The sequence below is a fragment of the Excalfactoria chinensis genome, chromosome Z (assembly GCF_039878825.1).
Source record: "Excalfactoria chinensis isolate bCotChi1 chromosome Z, bCotChi1.hap2, whole genome shotgun sequence".
Lineage (NCBI taxonomy): Eukaryota > Metazoa > Chordata > Aves > Galliformes > Phasianidae > Excalfactoria > Excalfactoria chinensis.
Genome location: NC_092857.1, coordinates 7,428,841 through 7,451,053, shown reverse-complemented (window position 1 = coordinate 7,451,053; position 22,213 = coordinate 7,428,841). Strand labels below are relative to the sequence as shown.

General features: G+C 41.1%; 1 protein-coding gene across 1 annotated transcript in view; it reads left to right on the top strand.

Annotated features, from left to right (window-relative positions):
• Window positions 1-21,692, top strand: part of KIF24 (kinesin family member 24) — a 28,616-nt gene extending 6,924 nt beyond the window's left edge. The window contains exons 3-13 of the mRNA XM_072360061.1: window positions 1,377-1,566; window positions 3,345-3,442; window positions 6,236-6,451; window positions 7,671-7,758; window positions 9,889-10,010; window positions 11,567-11,672; window positions 14,466-14,537; window positions 15,378-15,487; window positions 16,793-19,204; window positions 19,549-19,642; window positions 21,549-21,692. Coding sequence (XP_072216162.1) covers window positions 1,377-1,566; window positions 3,345-3,442; window positions 6,236-6,451; window positions 7,671-7,758; window positions 9,889-10,010; window positions 11,567-11,672; window positions 14,466-14,537; window positions 15,378-15,487; window positions 16,793-19,204; window positions 19,549-19,642; window positions 21,549-21,692 — 3,652 coding nt within the window. The remainder of the gene's footprint in view (window positions 1-1,376; window positions 1,567-3,344; window positions 3,443-6,235; window positions 6,452-7,670; window positions 7,759-9,888; window positions 10,011-11,566; window positions 11,673-14,465; window positions 14,538-15,377; window positions 15,488-16,792; window positions 19,205-19,548; window positions 19,643-21,548) is intronic.
• Window positions 21,693-22,213: the final 521 nt, after the last annotated feature.

The following is a 22,213-nucleotide window of genomic DNA, read 5'->3' as shown; positions in this document are numbered from 1 at the left end:
TCTGATCATTTGATGGACAACATCTGGTGCTCAGGGATGTCCATAAGCTCACACTAAATTTTGAAGCATTTTATTTCCAGTGGTCATGGCCTTTCTTATCAGAGGAGAGAATTTTCTGTCTAAATACAGGGTTGCATAGGAAAGCCATACTAAAATTAATGGGATTCCAGTTACAATAAAGATTGCTTGCAAATAGTCTGTGAAGACCACATCTTAAGATTTATATTTACAAGTTGTATGCTTCTTGGAAATTGTGCAAGGCAACTGGAATGATGATGTTACAAGCTTATAGCTGTAATGAGATATTGAGTGACTTGCACTCTTGCTGTGTTTTTTGTTTTAATTTAACAGGCAGCTTGTCTGTATTAGTTTTGAATTGCTACATTAAAAGATTTTGGAAAGGCATTTGGATAGCATGGCAAAAATACTGGTTTTGAGCAACTCAAGCCTTAGTTAAAATGATCTTTTCCTAGTAAATAAATGTTCAGGTCCAGGCTGAAAATCGTTACTCACTTGTCTGAAGATGCCTTGACAAAGTGTAAGTCAGATTGACTCAATTTTGTCTGAATTCAGGCATATTCCATATGCTGCATTGCAAAATGATTTCAGCAACAGGTTAATCAGTGGAACGCTGAATGACTTCATGATCCTGAGGTTTCTGGAAGGGACCTAAAATGGATCTGTCAAAACACAAGAGCACAACTTTGCCCATGGTTTGAAAACGTATTTTTTTATGATTAAAACCAATTAAAAAAAAAACAAGGCTGTAAGATGAAAGGGAAATAACGAGGAGTAACGAGGAGACTGATGTTTCAAATTGTCCTTCAGCTTATTAAGAGCCGGGTGATACTGTCTCATTTCCTAATTTATGTCATATGCTTGTAGCCTGTTTGACAGCCTAAAACAAAAGAAGCGAAAGTAATTGTAAGAGGAAAAGCAACTAAATATTGTACTCTTTTCCTTCCAAAATCTGATCATATTTTATCTGTAATTAAATGACTGTGCATGACTGCAAATAATTTCAGCAAGATTAAATTTCATTAAGTTAACTTCTGCGTTATGCCAACTTGAATCACAAGTTTGTGGGCATCTGAAAATATGCCAGTCCAGCAACAAGCTCAGGAATGCAGCTGCGTAAGCACAACTGTTTTTAAACAGAAATGCACAAGAGGCATTAGACTATTTAGCAAAAACAAAACAAAAACCAAACAAACAAACAACACAGCAGAAACACCACCGTATAACAATGAGAGGCTATCCTGATAAACATTTAAAGACATAAGCTTCTATCTGATAAAAAAACAAGTTAAATTTTTGTGTATTTTAGTTTCTGTAGTTATCTGATTTCAAAGTGCAAACCTACAATATTGTTGTAGATCCAGTTCGTCTGAGAAAGAGACTCCATGGACAGAGAGTGAAAAAATCAGAGTATGCGTCCGAAAACGTCCCCTGGGCCAAAGAGAGGAGCGACGTGGAGAGGTTAATATCATCACAGTGAAAGACAAAGAGACCTTGCTTCTTCATGAGAAGAAGGAGGCAGTTGATCTCACCCAGTATATCTTACAGGTAACATGCTTTGCTTGCACTTTGCATTTATGGGCCACTTACTTGCATGATGGGTTAAAGCAAACTGGACTTGGAATTTCAGTAAGCACTCAGAACAGGGCTGTCTGCATTTCTTGTACTGGAATAGATGGTGGGCTTTTCTGTCAGCTCAGTGTTGCTATATTTGAATTGCTTCTGATTTATCCCAGCCTATGGCAGAAAACCTGAGCCCAGAATTTTAAGCCTTCAAAAGCACGTCTCTTGCAGCTTTCTTTGCATGTGGCAAAATAAAACACTCTGCTACATGCTGTTACTCCAAGAGAACTGCCTGCTGCTGAGTCTGCTCCAGAGTAATTCAATGAGGTGTTCCCTTTTTGCTATTTCAGCACTGCAATTCTGATTCAGTGAATCACATATACCCTCATCCCCTCCCTCCCTTTGTTCTCAAATGCTTTTGAAAATTAATTTCTCCTTTGGTCTTTGTTTCTAAATCCCAAATACCTTGTGCTGTCATAGTTCAGATTCTCAGTTTTGACTGACAGCACCAGGAACAGAGCTGATTTCTAGAGAGCAGCAAGCCATACTCACTCCACTGGGTGTTATTTTTACAGCTTGGGTCCTGTGAACAACTGTTCAGAGTAAAAATCAGTTTGCAGCTCTCTCAAATCCATGTACCACCTTTTATGGTGCAACACATGCAGTGATTCCATCCCACTCCTTCAATCTGACTTGCTGTATTTGACATTTATTCAGTGCTTAACACCTTAATATCTCAGTGCTGAAATAACCGCAGGTTAATTTTGTTCTGTCAGTACTAAGAAATGAAATTTTGCCATAGGTCAGAGTATTCTGAACTAAAGTATGCTATGGCAAAGGCTATTCTGTTCTATAGGACCCAGGAGAAGTTTCCTGCTTCCTACCTCCATCTCTGTCTCTTGTGTGTAGGAAACCAGGAAGTGCAGACCAAATGGATAGTGAGGCATACTCCAGCTCTAGAGTAAGGGGAGCAAAACTGCAGCCCCATCACAGAGCTCACTGTGAGCTGAGCACTGCTGCAGAAGCTTCCTGGTTTAATTTGTCTGCTAGTCGCTGGTTTTGATTGTCAGTCTAAGATACCTACTACCTTAATTTACATTGCAGTGTATCATTAGGCTGCAATGTTAAACTCAAGTTCGTGGAGTCTTGAGGATGTGGTGTTTGTTTGTGGCTGTCCTTACAAACACCATTCTTAGCCTCAGAGAATCCCATAATGAACACAGTTGCAGTCTTTCTAGACATTCTATGTCTTTGGGTCAGACCTGGAGCATGGGAAGTTGGGCTTTTATTGCCTTCCTCTAAGATAATTAGCTCCAGATTTATTTAGGAGTAGCTTCTGTCTTCTTGGGGACAAAAAGATTCTAAGACTGGAGAACAGAGACAGTTAATCACAACTGAGGACTAATTTTTGAGTTCTTTTTAATGCTCTAGTTGTACTGTGCATCAGTAGATTTTATTCATTTCAGGAATCAATCAGGGTTTCCTTTTATTTATTTATTTATTTATTTATTTATTTATTTATTTATCTGCTGTTCTTTTTTTCTGACAGAAGGCTTCTGCATGTTCTGCTTTTCCTTTCCTACCCTTAGTCTCTTGATTAGTTGTGATTTTCTGCATGTTGAATGTCCTGCTTCACTGTGGACCTGATCCAAAGCCATGTGAAATCACTGGGAAAACTTCTGTTATTTAACCGTGCCTTTGCATATAGGCAGAGGGGAATTAAACATGTTCATTTTCATGCAAAGATCATATTTATTTTTCAGCATGTTTTTTACTTTGATGAAGTCTTTGGGGAGTCATGTACCAATCAAGATGTGTATATGAAGACAGCTCATCCTCTGATTCAGCATATTTTTAACGGGTAGGGCATCTGTGCTTTCATTTGTTATTTTTCCACCTTTATGTTTTCCAGTTTCATCTACCACTTTCATTTTCCTCTTACTGTTTTCGTATTTTACAAAATGCATTCATCTAACCTGTTTTACATACCTTCCCCCTTTTAGAATGTTTTTGTAATTGTGACAAAATAAATCAGAGGACACTTTCATTACCTTCATTGCATTCAGTGAGGAATCTAAATCACAAGAGAGGTTAAAACTGAACTTTAGTTGTAAAAAATGCCAGCCTTTGAAAAAAAATGTTCGCCAGGATTTCTGACTTTTAATTTCTACTCTAACAAAGGCTTCTGCATGGTGTGCTGCAAACTGTGTAGGGCCTCATCTTTATCACTGTGCTGAGGAGTAATACAACCTCTTTGCATGCATTGATACATATTAGGGGCTGTCCTGCTGAAAATGAGCTCTGCAGAGAAGGACCTGGGTGTCCTGAACAGGTTGACCATGGGCTCGTGTGCCCTTGTGGCCAAGAAGGCCAGTGATATTCTGGGGTGCATTAAAAAGAACGTGGCAGGCAGGTCGAGGGAGGTGATCTTCCTCTGCTCTGCTCTGGCAAGGCCACACCTGGAGCATTTTGGGAATTCTGGAGTTCTGGGCTCCCAGTTCAATACAGGGAACTGCTGCAGAGTCCAGAGGGGGGCCACAGAGACGGCTGTGGGCCTGGAGCATCTCTGTATGAGGAACGGCTGGGAGACCTGGGACTGTTCAGCCTGGAGAAGACTGAGGGGGTAATTCATCAGTGCATATAAACATCTGATGGGCAGGTGTCACATGGATGGGCCAGGCTTTTTTTGATGCCCAGTAATAGGGCAAGGGGCAAGGGGCACAAATGGAAACAAAGTTCCTTGTGAGCATGAGGAAAAACTTCTTTACTGTGAGGGTGACAGAGCACAGGAACAGACTGACCAGAGAGGTTGTGGAGTCTCCTTCTGTGGAGAAAACTCACCTGGGTGCTTTCCTGTGTGACCTATTATAGGGAACCTGCTTTAGCTGAGGGTCAGGCTGGAGGATCTCCAGAGGTCCTTCCTATGCCCTACAATTCTGTGCTTCTCTGTGACTCTTTCATGAGACTGCTGTAGGATATTTTTGTATGTATCAGTTACACTTCATGGGGCAATAGAAATGTATTAATAACTTTGCAATTTATTTTGATTTTATGGGTAGTAGAATAGAAATTATTAATTAACTTGTAATTTATTTTGTTTTTATTGATATATTTTTGAAGTAGTTACATATCTCCTGATTGGGAAATTCGTGGTTACTTTACATGGGTGATCTTCTTTTCATGCAAAGTAACAAACTTGAGTATAATTACATTTTTGAATCTTTGAAGGAAAGGATTGCATAACAAAATGGAGCATTCTGGTACTGGAAATCTCAGACTATCATCAGTAGAAACAGTGTCACATTCTTGAGAAAGGGAAGTTAAAAAGGAGAATAGGGCTTATATCTAGCTGTATAATGGTAATCACTAAAAACACAGTGCACAGTACGGTTAATCTAGTGATACCAGGAAAAGGGATGCCTTGTCTGACCCCCTAGTGAGCTAATTCAGCAAACTAATCTGGGGAAAAATTATTCACTGGGCCCTTTACAGTCCTACATTTTTCCCCACTTCTGTGCATCCAGCAGGTTTTGAATATGCTGAAAAACTTTTTTCAAAGTATGGGAGGGAAGTAAGTCAATCGTTATGTAGATTTTGGGGTATGTTTTGTACTTGTTGTTTTTTGTGGGGTTTTTTTTTGGCTGATTCAGCTCTCTAAGTCTGTTCCCCGCATACTTGTGAGTTCAGCTTGTGCGAGTGCAGGGATGGGGAAGCAGGCATGCAGTAACTCCAATTTAGATGGGCTTGAAGCACGGCAGGGCTGTATCCTGAGATCTGCTTGGTGTTTCACATGCATTAAAGTGATATGATGACAAAGATGCCGCAATCTGGAATAAACTAAGATTGTAGTTACACTGGCTGGAGTGAGTGTATAAAATACTCCCTACCACTGAAAGTTGGCGGTCCTCTTCCATCCTGTCCTACTGGACATATGCCCATAGATTACATGAAGCTACTTTGACCATATTTTGTGATCTTCTGTGAGGTACTTTACTCCACTGAAACAACTGAAAAGAAACCTGCAAAAAAATGAAGAGCTTTCTGCTGTTTCAGTGCAGTAAGGTCAGACATCAGAGCCAGCACAGAGGAGAACAGGTCAGTAGGACAGGTTACACAGCTGGGAGCAGAGGAAGGGAAGATCAGCACCCTCCCCTGAGCAGCAGCAGGGCATTAGATTGACTTTCCTGCATTAGAACTGCAATCTGAGGCAAACTAACCTCACTTGGTAAATTGCATTGCTGTACATTGCTCATCTTCATCAAGTGCAATATCTGTTAATACAAAACCTGACTTGTGGCTGTTTTGCACCTCATGTCGCAGTCCTTCTTCTCTGTGATTCATAAGGAAATGTTCCCATTGGTAATTCCATGGTACTATCACAGTACCTAAGGAGCTGGAAGAACAATACTGAATTCTTAGCTTCCTGAAATGTATTTTGAGAATGTAGAAGAAGAGACACTGCAACCTCGACACACCAGCTTTTCTTAAGACATGGCTGGGAATCACTGTTAGTGGTCTGCAGTTTCTCAAATGGGGAAGAAAACCAAGCTTCAGTGGCAAAAGTTAGCTACATATATAGATAGTGACACTCTAGAATCTCTTTTAATAATGAATAAATCAGATGTGGAACTAAAAATGTAGGTTATCTTTACAGAGGCAATGCAACCTGCTTTGCATATGGGCAGACGGGTGCTGGCAAGACATACACAATGATAGGTACTCAGCGGAACCCAGGACTCTATGCCTTGGCTGCCAGGGACATCTTTAGACATCTGGAAGCATCACCATCAAGGAAGGATCTCCTTGTTTTGATCAGTTTTTATGAGATCTACTGTGGACAGCTTTATGACCTGCTAAACGGACGGAAGAGGTATGGAAATAAAAGATAGATCACTGTAAACATAGGGGTGTTTATAGATCAGTTTGTTGCTATTCCATGCAATTGCCTTTAAAAAACTACCTTTTATAATAAATGTTGCATATTTATTAAGAGTTGGGGAAGAAGGCAGAATTTGACACTAAATGTGACTGACATCGGCAGGACCCCTGGTTCAAACTCTTAGCGGGAGTAAATAGATAAGAATGAAGGCTTGTGGGTGATGTACAAGCTCATGCTGTTTTGCTTACACTACAGAAATCTGTAGGTAGATGAACATTCACAGCTAAAGGAAGAGCCTTCCTTGACCAGAAGTTCTCATGCCAACTGTAGTGGAGTCACTGTCTGTCTCTGCTCAAACATAACCTCTCTCATTCCCTACTGCTGTGCCAGTGGGGCTGCTGCTCTTACCACTGCAGTCTCTGAAGATCCCTTTGATGTCCAATTTATCCTTGAAACTGCAAAGTCTTCTCACCTCCTCCCAGAGCTCTTTTGCCCAGCAGCCTGGCATCTGAACCAGAGTACACCTCTGAAGGTGATGCTGCCATCACTCTCAATAGTAGGACCCTAGCCCCAGTCTTGTTTGGACAAGGGCACTTCTGCCTCCAGAAGTGAATCTGTTCAAGCTCTCAAGAGTGTTATACAGAATTTTAAAGCAGGTCCCAGAGCCATAGGGTCAGATGAAGTAAGATCTTACGTATCATTGAAGGGGGACATTAATCTTCCTCCCATAAACATCATGCCCGTATTCTTCCTCTATACTGTAACATTTCTGCGTAGTTCACAGCAGAGCTGCACTGGTCTCTGACTCTATGGCCATGGGATCTGCTTTTAATTCCTGTGGGAAAATATTGGGAACTTGAACAGAGCATGACTGCATGACTTACACAGTCAGCTTCCTAAAGAAGGCCTGAGAAACAGTTCAAAGAAACAGGAAATCTAAAATGTAGACATGGTAGTTTACTTCTTTGCTTTCATATATTCCCAAACTTGTAGAAATACAGTGCTAGTGTATCTTTAACAGTGAAATTTCAGTGGTGCATAGTGAAAATAAAATAGCTCCTTAGGTCTGAAATTACAGGAATGATAGGAGTCCCTTTCCCCCTGATCACTGTCATCTTTGGCTTTTTCACATAGTGTAATAGCAATGAAATGTGTTTTTAGTGCTATTTGGGACTACAGAAATCTCACTTCTGTGATGTTTTGTTTGCAGGCTTTTTGCAAGAGAAGACAGCAAGCATGTTGTTCAAATAGTTGGACTGCGGGAGGTCCAGGTGGACTCTGTAGACCTACTGTTGGAGGTAACCTCAATATTTGTCATTATTTTGTCTCCTAGATCCTGATGTACAGATTTGTAAACTAAGTTGTGTACAGAAAAGACTGTTCTTTTATCTGTTGTACATGTGTATGCTTGTTAAGGGTTCTAAAATTGACAACCTCAAGCAGATCACTGAGGAGTTAAAAGTTCCTTTATTCAAGTAAGCATCTGAGAGTCATGGAATAATTAAGGTTGGAAAAGACCTCAAAGATCACCTAACCCAGCTGTCTACCTACCACCAATATTTCCCAGTAAACCATGTCCCTCAGTGCAACATTTAATGTTTTCTTGAATACCTCCAGTGACTGTGACTCCACCACTTCCCTGGGCAGCCCATTCCACTGCCTGACCACTCTTTCCGAGAAGTTTTCCTTGAGTCAGCATCACTTGTGTTAGGGACACACAAGCTGTTATCTACAGCTGTCGTTTCTGCTGCCACTCCTTATGCAAAGATCTTTTCCAAGAAACAGACCATGGCCACTATTCCAGAAATCAAATGATGTCTCAGTAAGGAACCCTGAAAGATGGATCTGTATTTTTCTTAGAGTGAGACTTCTTTGGCTTCTATGAGCTTTTATATATTAAAAAAAAATTGAGATGTGTGAGAAAATATACAAAGTTAGAAATTAATAGACCTGAGATAGAATTTTAGACAATGAGTATGTAATGATGGGTGATAAAAGCTGTGTAAAAATAGGATCTTTAAAAAATAGCTGATATTCAGCACAAGCAAAGTTTCAGTCTTCCTTCCCTGACTGGCTGAGCCCAACAAGAACACTAGCAAATTGCCTGCACAGTCCTGCAGCAAGACAGCTGGTTAAACCTGCCTTTTTTTTAGCTTGACTTTGAATAGCTTAACCCATTTCTCAGTAAGGAATTGTACACTGCAGTTGCCTGATATTGTAATTGACTCATTAAAATGGGCACGGTGTTCCCACTTATATTCCATTTAACTCTGTTCTTTATCCTCATTATCTTCAAGCTTTGGGACACACTGGTGATGCTTCTGTAAATTAGAGTGTAAATGTGCTATAGGGTTGATTAACACATTCCTCCATGTTCTTACATTCCACGCACAAATGAGCCATTAAGTGACTTTATTCTCACAGGTATTTCAGCAAAAAAAAATAATTTTACTTTGACTGCAGGCTCTTTTGAACACATGAATGTCTCTAGCTTAACTCAGCTTCTGAATAGTCTGCAGCAGATATAAGGGAAGGGTCTTGAATGCTTACCCAGTTATTCAATATTTATTGAAGTTGAGTTTGGTTCAGAAACTATTTGCCCTTAGCACTAAAGTAATTCTTAAGAGCTGAAGCAGTTGGTTAGGCTACTGGTTGAGAACTGGCCACTGAAAGGCATGAATAATGCACATGTGTCAACTAAGAATGTATTGATCTTGATAGATAATATTTAGTTTTTTCTTTCCACCAGAAATAAGATTAATGACTTTGATTTATGAATATACTGTTGTGCTAGACTTCTAGTAATAGTCCTCAAGACTTTGCTAAAGTGAGTTGTCCAGAGTTATATCTTGAGGGAGCCCTTGCTCTTCTATCTTGTCTTGTTGTTTTTTTTTTTATTTTTTCATATTGAGTGCAATTAATCTTTTAACTTCATTCCATGTTGTTGCATATCTTTTCGGTTATGGAGATGAAGAAAGGCTTTGGCACTTTGTGCATTATTTTCTGGATAATAGTGCCACTCTACTACATGAAAAAGTGAAATGAAAAAAACTGCAACTAGTCAATCCCATTAGTCACCTGGATTATCTGTGCAATCTTACTTTCTTTCAATCCTGCCATAGGTTTGTTTTTAATTTTACAGTCTGGATATTTTGCAAATCAGAGTGAATGTGCAGTGCAGCAACTTCTTATCTGCAGTGTAACTTCTAAGCTCTGTGGTGTCGCTGCAAACAGATTCATATACAGAGTTCTGACATAAACACTGGGAGACATCCAGTCTAAATTAACATCTACCTTGCACCAAAATTTCAAGGCTGTAATGAAGCATTTCTCCTAATATACCTTCATCTTGGTGAGGCAAAATCTCTTCCTGGGAGATTTTATTTTTGTTTACAATTTGCATGGATTTTATCCCTCTTTTTCTGCAGGTCATTTTAAAGGGAGGAAAGGAACGTAGCACAGGAGCTACCGGAGTCAACTCGGATTCCTCTCGATCTCATGCTATCATCCAAATCCAAATTAAAGACACAGCCAACAGGACATTTGGGAGGTATGGCTAGAAATGGGATTGCTCAAAACTTGAGAGGAGGTCAAGAGTAGGGTCATCAGGGAGGCAGACTAAGAGGAGGCATGGTGTTACTGGGCAGGAGTGAATTAAATCAGAAGATAGTACTCAAAAAGAATAAGAAAAGTTTAATAGTCGTTTCTTTGTTCCAAGGGGGAGTGTGTATGTCACCTATGAAAGAGGTTTGTCAACTTTGTTTGTAAAAATATCAGCAAAGAAGTCTGGCAATCAAATCTTTCCCTTCATCTTCAGTGTTAATTTTTTTTTTCCTGTCCTGGGTGTTAGTCTGCCCAAAGGTAGATGTTTGCAATGGACACATCTACATGTGAGCTCATCACCTTTGAAGTTAATGGAAAGAAATAGTCATTGCTGGGACCTAGTTCATTCCATTCTGCATAGTTGTCAAAGACAGGGGCAAATCCATCTGACCAAAAGGACCACTGTCGGTATTTGACTACAAAGAGAGCCCAGGCTGACCCACCCAGGTGGGGATTACAGATGTTTACCTATTGTCAGAGGAACCTCTTCTAAACCTCTCTGACAATTTGATTGTGTGTCTCTCATGCTATCTGTACCAGACAAAAAGAGCAGCTTACTTACTCTTGTAGCAGCCCTTAATATTCTAAACGTGCATCTTCTTGGTCATCTTTTTCTCCAGATTAAATAACCCCAAGAAATAGATATGAAGAATTTACATTACTGCTGAATGTCAAAAAACATGTTGACAAACCCTTTCAGCAGCTACAGTGCAGCAGCTTCTTCCCGGGATCTTATTTTAAATACATCTCAAAATGGGAGTGGCACAAACAGTGAAGAGAGGAAAAGGCAGAACAGACAGTTTAGAAATAGAAGTGTGTGTGTTTTTGTAAGTGTGGCATGTGCTATTCTTTTTGTTGTTGTTGCTAAAATTGAAGGGGAACTGCAGTTAGGAGAAGATCCCAGAAATGTCCACAGGAGAAGTCAGAACTCTTCCAGAAAAAAGAAGGGCAAAGATCAGTAGTCAGCTCAATAGTTGGCACCCAGGTCTAGGGAATGTGAGAAGGGCTATAAGAGTTTTGGGTGAAGAAAGGAAAAGAAGCATGGAAAGCTGAATGTATTATTTATTACACTGGAAATTTCTGTTCATATTGCCCTGAGTTCCCATTTGACAAGGCAGTTTTCTATTATATTTGGAAAAAAAATAAGAAATTTAGTTTCTTTATCCTTAGGTGCTGCAAGCAGAGTGGTTATCCAGAGAGATGAATGTGTTACACTTCAAACAGCTTATCTGTTAAACTGCAGAGTAACTCACCACACGCAGCCGTACTTTCTGTTATGGTAATAGTACTGCCAGAACACTCTGGCACTGTTCTGCTGTTGTGCATATTTTGTCACTCCAGCAATTTCCAGTGGGTATTTCTCATTATTCAAAGGTAGTAATTTCTGGTTGTTCTTCTGATGTCATGTGTTGCTTTTCTCTGGTTTAAAAAAGAAAAAAAAGGAAAAAAAAAATAGAAAAAACAACTCTGTAAGATAAACACTACTTTGTTTTTTTTTTCTAGGATATCATTCATTGACTTGGCTGGCAGTGAAAGGGCAGCTGATGCCAGAGACTCAGATCGACAAACAAAAATGGAAGGAGCAGAAATAAACCAAAGTCTTTTAGCAGTAAGTTTCTAATTTCTGGGGAAGGTTTTGTAGTTAATTATTAGCACGGGTTTTTGGATAAAAATGAACCATGGAATAATATGCATGTTGATCCTTTGGAGGGAAAAAAATATCCGCAATACCAAGTTTTACTAGTTTAATTTATCTCATGCCTGAAAGATGATTTAATAAAGGAAGGAGTTTGTGAGGAATATCAAGTTTTCTTAGGAAGTAAACACAGCATAGAAAATGTTAGTTGTATTATACTAATTGTATCATATTCTACACAGAAATGCTATCCAGCTTTACTACCAGAGAGTATCGGCTTGTGGTTGCCAATGTGTTTCATAAAAGCACATCTGTCCTTGCTGCTTGTTTTCACCACTTGAACTCAAACTCCTCTATCAAAGCAGGTGTAAAGGACTCAAATACTCAAGAGTGCAGGAACTAGCATTTCATGTATGGGGAAAAAGGAACAGGAAGAAAAGCATTCATAATGGAAACCATCTTCTCATAGAAATGTATACAGTTGTGCAAAAAGAGACAGGGAGTAGAAATTTGTCCTCTAAGATAAAGCAGAAGTGCCTCCAAGTAGGAATGGTGCAGAAGGTTTTGTACCTCCTTTAATTCAAAGAAACAAAGCTCACTGATGACTGAGGGTTTTGCTAAGTGAGACGGAGATGATAAGCAATCAGTGGGCATGAGTCAAAAGCACAGAAGTTACTGCACATAACCATATCTCAGACATTCTTAGCACACAACAAATAGGTGACTTGCTCTGTTTTCAGAATTGAGAGGGTTGGGTTTTTTTGTGCAGAGGCTTAACTGCTGTAGAATATTGCACTTAAACTGGGAGACAGCGCGTGAAGTAAATGTGTTTAGAGCCTCACACTTTCTTATTTGCTGTTGAATAAGTGAGCAGCATAGGGGTCAGTGTCTGAGCAGCGCTGATTCATGAGGACTGGGGTAACATGGGTTCATGAGACTGCTTGAAAAGGAACTTCAAAATCAGGGTGAGCACATTTTTGCTATTTTGTGAAGTGGAGTAAATAAGCAATCTAGGTGCCTAGAGATAGTGATTAACTATAAAAGGCTTCATTGGGTAACTGTACATGATACACAGCCTATAAAACAGAGCTCTGTCCTTCATGACCCTGACACACACTTCTAGCCTTAAAATACATGAAATATGAAGTTTGCTACTGGTTTGAATGTTTGTTTTCAAGTAGAGGATACTTGGATTTGGATACTGCAGTTATGTGAAGCAGTGTAAAATATACTTGCCATTTGGATGTGGTGCTCAGGGATATGATTTAGCAGAGGGTTTTTAGAGTTGGGGTACTATGGTTAGGCTGCAGTTGGACTTAAAGATCTTCAAGGTCTTTTCCAACCTGGGTAATTCTATGATGCTTGATCCTGTACTTGTTGGAGGTATAATTTTTCATAAAATGCAGTAAATGCAAGAGATACTTGTCATTTCAAGTGGGTGTTGTTCCTTTAAATGTTGAAAGGGTGCTCCATGCTTGTGTCACCACAATAACACTGTCATCTGCTCATTTTTTCCTGATATCTGCTCTTATAAATGACTTATCTTGAGGCTATACAGTCCGTATCTGCCAGTGTGAGGGCATGTCCAGCCTTGATACAGATGTGATGCTCCTGGGCTTGTTCTAGTGGACAAAAAAACATGAACATCTGTTTGAAAATGACATGTTTTTCCACTGCTGGTAACAAATCAAGAGATAGTTCCTTGAAACTACTAGCCACCTCTGCTGATGTTTACTAACAGGGAGAGCATCTGCTGTATTTTGTGAAAGGTTTGGGTGTAGCGACCTGCACATGTTGTGCTGTTTTTAATGGAAGCTCTCTACCCTTGGAAGGAAGTATCTCCACTCCCTGGGTAGCCCATCGCTTCATTCTCAGTGTTCTGTGTATAGTCCTTATCAGTTTGTCAATGACCACAGTGAAATGTTTACTTGGGCTGCATCTGTACTGCCTTCTGAGCATGGGCTGAAACACAGCAGCCTCCAGAGCTCATTTTTTGTTGCTTTCTTTGTTTTTATGTGTGGGTTTTTTTTCCTCTCTATTCTAAGTGGGTTTGAGGCTTTGCACTGGAGTGAAGAAGGAGGCCAACATTCTAACACAGACCAGTGTACCCACATTTGCAGTGTGCTTCAAAGGAATGTCTATATTGCAGATTAGAATCACTAAAGGAAAGAATATGCCCTTGTTTAGCTTACAGTGGCTCTTGTACAACACAGAAGTATTAAATGTTACCAGAGTGGCACAAGAGATTTGCACTTTTGTTTTCTGAACAGCAGTTTTTTGTTTAATTTTCAGCAGGGGAAGAGCTTATTTTAGAATAAAAAGGTGAATAAAAGGTGGAGTGTGAAAAGCTCTGTTCTGAGGATGTTACAGGTATATGAATCCAGTGTACACCCGGCACACAAGCTGCAGCAATCTGGTGTACACTCTGTCTGTCTGCAAATTCATTGGCTATGGTGCAGCAGCAGGTCCGTAGTAGCCTGGAGCTGTGTGTTGAACATGCTTGAATATGCCAAGGGTTTCATTTTTTTATCCCACTGAGCTGGCAGGCTGGGATAGATGGCTCTGTGCTTCAGCTGCACTTCCTGCTGCTGATAGCTGAACTAGTCGAAGCTGACCATTTATTGCTGTGGCAGCAACAGTCCTTTGAGGGATGTGGTAGGATTTAAAGGTGCATGAGGGAAATAGTAAAAAGCTTAGTTTTGGTGCAGCTTAGTTCCATGCTAGAGGAACTAAAATTTGTGTGTGTGGTTTTTTCTCTCTTGATAGCTAAAGGAATGCATTCGGGCCTTGGATCAGGAGCATGCACATACACCTTTCCGACAAAGCAAGTTAACTCAGGTAAAAGGAGCAGAAAGGTAACAACAGCAGCTACTTCCCCAGTGAGACATAATGAAAATTAAGAAAAAAACCAACCACGATTCAGTAACTGCTATTAAACCCTTGAAGAGAAATGCTTAACTCTTTCAACAAATAATTTTAAAGATAATCACAGGTCTGAGGCCAGCTGCCAGCCCCCCCAGTCAATCTTGGGGACTGGCATGGAAACTTAAAAGAAACAAAACAAGCAAACACAGAAATGTAGCTTCCACAGAAGTGCCTTAACTCCCAAATTCTGAGATTGAACCTCCATTGCTGTGTGTGTATTTTTAGATAAAGAGCTCCACGGACTAGCCATAATCAGGTATTCACATTGTGTGTAACTACTTTCTTTCAGAGTTCCATCCATTTCCACCCACTTTGTAAACAATCTTACATCTTCTGTGCAGTAACAGTCATGGGAATTCTGATCATCTTTTCTTCACTGCAGTTGTAGCATATGTTTTGAGGAATGAAGCATATGGGCAGCCTTGTGGTACATGGTGCAAGGGTTTGTTCAAAGCACTAATTAACACTCATATTCATTTTAAATTGTAAACAAAGAATGTCAAGATGAATTCAGACAAGAAAACTCAATTAAAAAAAAAAGAGTTGCTATGCATCACCCATCATTAAAATGCCCCTGCACAGACTGTTAATGTACAGGAAATGCAAGATAACTTAATCTAGCTTTTCATAAGTTCCATGCTAAAGTCAATCGTTTTACCACATCTTTTGTGTAAAATAAGAACAAGCATATGATTAAAAATAAATATATGTATTGCTAAGAATCTTAAACTTAGTTTTTCCTTCTAATCCTAGGTCCTAAAGGATTCTTTCATTGGCAATTCCAAGACCTGTATGATAGCCAATGTATCACCGAGCCACATAGCTACAGAGCATACCCTGAACACTTTACGATATGCTGACAGGTAGGAGATAAAGTTCAGTCTTGCAAAGGTGAAAAACACCATGAAAAAAGTAAGGTGTAATTTTTGTGGTTGCATTGGAAATGCTGACTTAAGCGAAAAATAAAACTTTCACAATGCAAATAAAATCCTTGCCTGTTCCCCTCTTAACCTACGATCTTGAAATCTTCTCTGGGCAGCCTGCGCCAGTGCCTCAGCACCCTCTGAGTAAAGAATTTCCACCTCACATCTAACCTAAACCTCCTTTAAGTTAAAAGCCATTCCCCTTTGTCTTATCACTATCAGGTAGTGTAAAAAGTTTGTCTCCATCCCATTTATAGCTCCCCTTAAGTACTGGAAGGCTGTAATGAGGTGTCAGAGGAGCCTTCTACAAGCTAAACAAGCCATACTCCTTCATTGTGTCTTCATAGCAGAGATGCTCCAGCCCTCTGATCCCCTCTGTGGCACTCGTATAGACTCTCCAACAGCCCCACATCCCTCCTGTGCCCCAGACTTATACAGTACTGCAAACAGGGCCTCGTGAGGGCAGAGCAGAGGGAAACAGTTCCCTTCATCTCCCTGCTGCCACCCTTCTTTTGGTGCAGCTGGCTCACATCCAGATCTTTGTCCATCAGGACACACCAAGTCCTTCTCCACAGGGCTGCTCTCAAATGATTCTTCTCCCAGTCTGTACAAAAGGAGGCTGAGGGGAGACCTTATCGCCCTCTTCCAGTACCTGAAAGGTTCTTACAGTGAGAGTGGGGCAGGTCTCTTCTCACTAGTGACAAGTGACAGGACGAGGGGAAATGGCCTCAAGTTGCACCAGGGCAAGTTTAGGTTGGATATTAGGAAACACTTCTTTACAGAAAGGGTAGTTAAACACTGGAATGGGCTCCCCAGGGAGGTGGTTGAATTGCCATCCCTGGACGTGTTTAAGAGCCGTTTGGATGTGGTGCTCAGGGACATGATTTAGCAAAGGGCTTTTAGAGTTAGGGTACTATGGTTAGGTTGCAGTTAGACTTTATGATCTTCAAGGTCTTTTCCAACCTGGGTAATTCTATGATTCTATGATTCTATGATTCTATGTACCTGGGATTGCTATGACCCAAGTCCAACTATTGCGCACTTTTCAAGGAAGCACTTCAAAATATTGCTACAGGCCTATCCTGTCGAGGAATTTTGGTAGAAGTGTTCTGATGCCTACCTCAATCGCTGATAATTAAAACAAAAATCATGACAATGTTTAGCTTTAATATGTGAAAGCATTTGTTTGTTCTGATGACACTTATCTAAAAGCATGACAGCTTTTAAAGCAAACCTCATTTACAGGGTCAAAGAGTTGAAGAAGGGGATTAAATGTTCCACACCTGTCACAAACAGACGTCGGACAGCTGGAAACGTATCTCCAAAACGCATCCAAAACTCTCCCTCATTGCCACCTGGAGAAAAAAGCTCTCCAAAGAAGGTGAAGCTCGGCCTCCACCATCCTTCAGGTGCTGCAAAAACAAAGGTAGCCCCTCCAGCACTCCAGCCACTTAGTGGCCCTTTGACCTCTACACCCAAGGGAGTCAACAAAGGACATGCCTACAAAGGAAATTCTGGTTCGCTGTGGTTCCATCACAGTAGTCCAATTAAGGGAGTCCTACGGGTAGGACATCACCTGAAGAAGAAAACTGATGATGTGTCTTCTTGCTCTGAGAAGAACCACACTGAGAAGGATTTTATCATCAAAAATGCTGTCACAGCAGAAACAAAAGAAAGTCTCCAAAGAGACAGAGCACCTCCCCAGTGCCTTAAAGTCCAAACCATGAAACCTGTGCAGAAACAGTTTGTTTCTAGAGATGATTTTTCCCCTGGAGATGGAAATCTGCCTTCTGACAGCAGGCAAGAGTGGGGAAACACCTTTGCTAAGCAGTATGTTGAAGCCTGGACAAATATGTCACCATTTCAGAAAGAAAGGGAGGAGCATTTACGCCTCTATCACCAGCAATTTCAGCAGCCACCTATTCTACAGCAAAAAGAGAGCTACCAACCTCTTGAGAGGTTTTTGACACAGTACAAGCCACAGGAGATTCAAGTGAAGCGGGAGCTAAGTCCTACCACCACCGAAGCTCCGAGCAAAGAGGGGATGCAGCTGGAAGATCTTGATGACAGTGATTTCAGTGAAGATTCTTTCTCACCTGTCTGCAGTCAAAAGAGTGTAAAAAGAAGAAACAGCAGTAAGTGCAGTCAGCATTCTTTTTTCCTTCATCAAAGAGAACAAGGAACTGAGGAAGAGCAAAAAGGCCAGAAGCGACAGGACTTGTTTTTTAAACATGCAGTACCCGCACAAGAACATGAGATAGAGGACAGCTGGGATTCTAGAGAGGGCAGACCAAAGATGGAGGAATCCATTAAAAACGCAGGTTGCAGCAAAACTCCATCTGACTGGAGCTACGACTTAGCTACTGGGTCGTCTTTGAGCAACACTGCAGAAAAACCTTACTGCTTACAAGACAATCCTGCTTGTAACTGGAATAGCAGCAAGGACTTCCTAGCTGATCATAAGCAGTACAAATCCAAACACAGATGCCTGACTTACTCCACTGAAGACACCTTGAATCAAGAAAAGGGTCTATCAAACCCGTATGTTTCTCCTATATTGAAATTGGTACCTCCAGAATGCAAACAGATTCTCCTCCAGCAGGAGAAAGAGGAATCCACTTTGGATGGAGAGGATGTTGTTACGGGAGATATGAAGTGGAAGAGTCAAAAAAATGATGTTAACCATTGCAGATCTTCCAGTTGTTCCTCAGAATTCAGTTCTGAGCTAATGGCCCCTCTCGCTCTGTCTCTCCTCGACTATGAGGAAGTAACTGACACAGAGAATGTTTCTTCTAAACGAGTGAAGTCTCCTCGTGTGAAACAGATGTTGGGCAGGAAAGTGTGCAGCTCCCAGTTAAGGTTTGAGGAGGAGACCTGGCAATGCACCAGGAGCAGAGCTCTCACAGACAGCATGCTGGAACTGAGGGAGCAAGCACGTCGTGGTGTGAGGCACTGCATCCTGCAGCACTCCCCACAAGCAGGGGACAAGTGGCTCTCACCCACCTGCTGCGGTGTGAAGCCGTGCTGCTGCCTTCAGAACTCGGGTTCATCAAATCAAGGGGTTCTTCACAGTTTTGTTGTTGGAAATGACCTGACAGAAACATCCACAGCTGAATCCACAGAAGCCAGGGAAGAGAGAGAGGGTGCTTTGTTTCTCTGTAGCAAAAAGTGTGAAGAATACTCGGATGGCAGACAGTGTGATGCTGATGTTAATGAGAGCACAGGTAGTTTGGGAAAATCTCTCCTGAGTCAAACACCAAATGTTAAGTCTCAGAAAATGAACACTGAGCTAACTGAGAAAAGCTGTTTTTCAGGTGCATCGTGCTTTCTCACTGTGGAAAATACAGATTATGCAGCCCAGTCCCCTTCTCAGGGATGTGGCCTCTTGCAGCCCATGTCTGGACTGAGAAAGGAGGACTTCACTTCTTCTAAAGACTCAGCCAAGTCATTGTTCGGCAGTGAGGAAACAGGGCTGCTTAAGAGCAAATTGATGCAGACTATTTTTACCCAAGAGACTTTTGCTGTAGATGCAGGATCTGCAACCAAAGTTACTGAGCCGTTAGCAAATGCAAACAGCCCATCAGGCAGCAACACAGGCTCTCCAAGTGCTGTATCAGAGGTGGGAAAACTGCACAAGGAGGCCCTAGAAAAGGCACAGTAAGTCTTGCTTGTCACTAATGTTTGCTATGAAGCTCGTAAATTCTAGACATGTACATTCACCTTTATTTGTATATAATGATCTCTCTAAAAATTGATGGAAAATCAATCTCTGAAATAATTATTTAATAAGATTAACAATAAATTATGTTTGTTATCTTATATACATATATATGATTGCAGTCCACTTTAAGGAGCACTGGTGTGCACTTCGTAATGCCAGGGACCACAGGACAGTGAGGCTTCCTACGGGGCATCCTTCCTTAAAACTCTGTTGGTGCTTAATAGCAATTAAAGGTAGTGCAGCAGGCTGTGTAACCAAGGGTATGTTCTCTGTTAATCAGACAGGCCATGATTCGGGCCCATCGGCAGCAGCTGGAAGAAATGGCATCCTTGTGCTTCAAGGAAGAACACTTGATAAATCAGATGTCAGGAACGGTAAGTGTTTTAGATGAAGATTTCACTGTCCATTGAACCTGCTTAATTGATTTGGAAGGTCGTTAGCCTGAATTAGTGAAGTGACATGGCTTGTGAGTTTCTCCTCTCATTCTCTGGTACCTCCCTGAGTCCTAACAGAGCCTTCACCTTTTAAGTACCCACCGTGGCTTTGCTAGTTCCCACACTGCCTGGTTGCTGTGGGAGAAGGGAGCTGATGGCCTAACCCTGAACTGCTTTTTTCTGATAAGATGACTTGATCTTATTTTGTGTCACTGATACTGGACTACACCAAACAGGGCAGCTTTCCAGGCCAAGATTTTCCTCCTTACAGGCTGGACTAAGTAAATCAATGCTGCAGAAAATGGTACACCCATAAAACATGAGATAGGATGCCACAATTGGTGGTATAGTGGGTGCCCCAGTGCCTCTTCCTTCTGGGATCCTATTGCTTATCATGCTGCAAATATGCCATGCCCAGCCCCACTCAGTCGGAGTGCTAACTAACTAGTTAATTAACTACTGTGATAAAGGCCTTCACCAGCTTCTGTCACTTGTGTGTTCCTTGGCTTGTCTACCTATCATCACATTAGTAAAAGCTAAAGTTCAGGACCAGCACCTGCATGACCGCACTGCTAGCCATGCAATTCCCATTTTCAGTTTCTCCTGCCTGCTAGTAGATGTGTGTCACAGCAGTATGTGGCGAGTCTCTTCTCTCACCTCAATAATTAACATTTCTCAGTGACGACTCCCTGCCCTTCTCAGTCCTTTGTCTTACCAATAAAGCCAAATTCCATTACTGCGTCACATTACCAAAATTACTCTTAATTGCTTTCACTGTTCAGATATTTAAATGGCTACAGGGACTTTTCCCTCAGGGAATTTGGAATGGAGCCATCATGTGGTTTATATGCTGTGATTTCCAGCTGCATGTGATGCATTCCCAGATAACACATGAAAGCTTACAAAGCAGCACAAGAACAATAAACTGCATTAATTTTGTGGCAGAAAATGCAGTGATACAAAGCAACCTTTGTGTTGTTTTTTTTCTTTTTGAAGTTGTATTTTGAGATTTTTCTTGGTAATTGTTGGGTCAGTTGATCCCAGCCAGTTGGAGCCCAGCCAGCCCCGCACCCTGACATTACTCTGCCCCTTGTAACAAGCAACCATTTTCTAGCTGGCAGAATTATGTCAGCCTTGCCAGGCCTCCCAGAAGTGGATAAATAACTTAACACTACTGGGCATATTTCACAGCATGACCTTTCTTTGATCCCACACCAGTTTATATTCTTCCACTTAAAGATGGCTGCAGCTTTTCCAGCCATGAGACTTGGAGCCACAGGAGAGATTCCTGCCAAGACCAGCCATGCACTGAACCATACAGTGTTTAAAGTGCTTACAAAACATAAGCTGGGACAGCTTCATTACAGTGTCATTGTCCCTGTAGGACAGAGGGCAAGACAGTGCATAAGACATATTGTGCACCAGATAGCTGGGGTGCTGCTAAATGAGGCTGTGAATGATTAATTTTCATGTGGCAGTAGTTGAAATCCAAGCGCTGAGGACTCTGACACTTTCCAACTTCTTAGATACTGATCAGTCAACAAAGGCACCAAATTCTGCTCTGAGTGCTCCCTTGTTAATGCAAATCCTACTTAAAAACAACGGCATCCATTTCAGTTTTAATCAGTTCCATTTTGTCCTGCTGTGTGGTAGGTTGCTATTCAGTATTCAGAGGCATTGAGTTTTGCTGTTTGTGAGAGTCAGGACACAAGGAAGGAAACACCCATTAAATGCACTGCACTGCAGAATGGAAAACATTCTTTGTACTGCTGCAATATCTAAAATGTGCTGATTTTCTCCAGCCTGTTGCTGCTACTCTTGTTCTCTATTTTGCCTCCTTTCCCAGGATTTTCAGAATTTCATCATCAAGCTGGATGAAATCTTGGTACTGAAGTCAAAGTGTATCCAAACCATGAGAGCCCAGCTCCAGCTCTATTTATCTGACTCTCTCAGTCCTGACACATCCCTGCAAATGTCTCCACCAGTTTAGACCTTCCTGTCTTACGCATGTGCAAAAACAGCACAAGAACAATTTTGGAACCAGCCAGCATCTCACTGCAGTTGGTGCTGCAGGGTGCAGGTGAACAGGGGATAGCTTTTGGTTTGATGTGTGTGAGTAGTGTGCCTTTTAGATAAGGTTGGAGAGAATTCTCAGTAAATGAAAGGTGACCACTTGGCACCTGAAGGTTTCAATTTCTTTAACACCAGTAAGCCATGTCCTTAAGAATAACATTCAGCAGCCTTTAAATGTCTCACCAAGCAGCAGGCAGTCCTGTACACAGCATTCGTATCTTCTTGTGTAAGAGGCACTTCTGCTCTGCCATGAAAATTAAAAAGTAAAAAAAAAAAAACAAAACGCACAACATTTTGAAGCCAGATACAGGTACAAATAGAAATGCTCAAAAGCTGTCTGAAAAGTGTTTGCAAACAGAAGTGAGGGAACAGAGAAGGCACTGTTAAAGTACACTGGAGTAGCAAGTCCAAAATTAAATGAAAATCAAGGCAGGACAA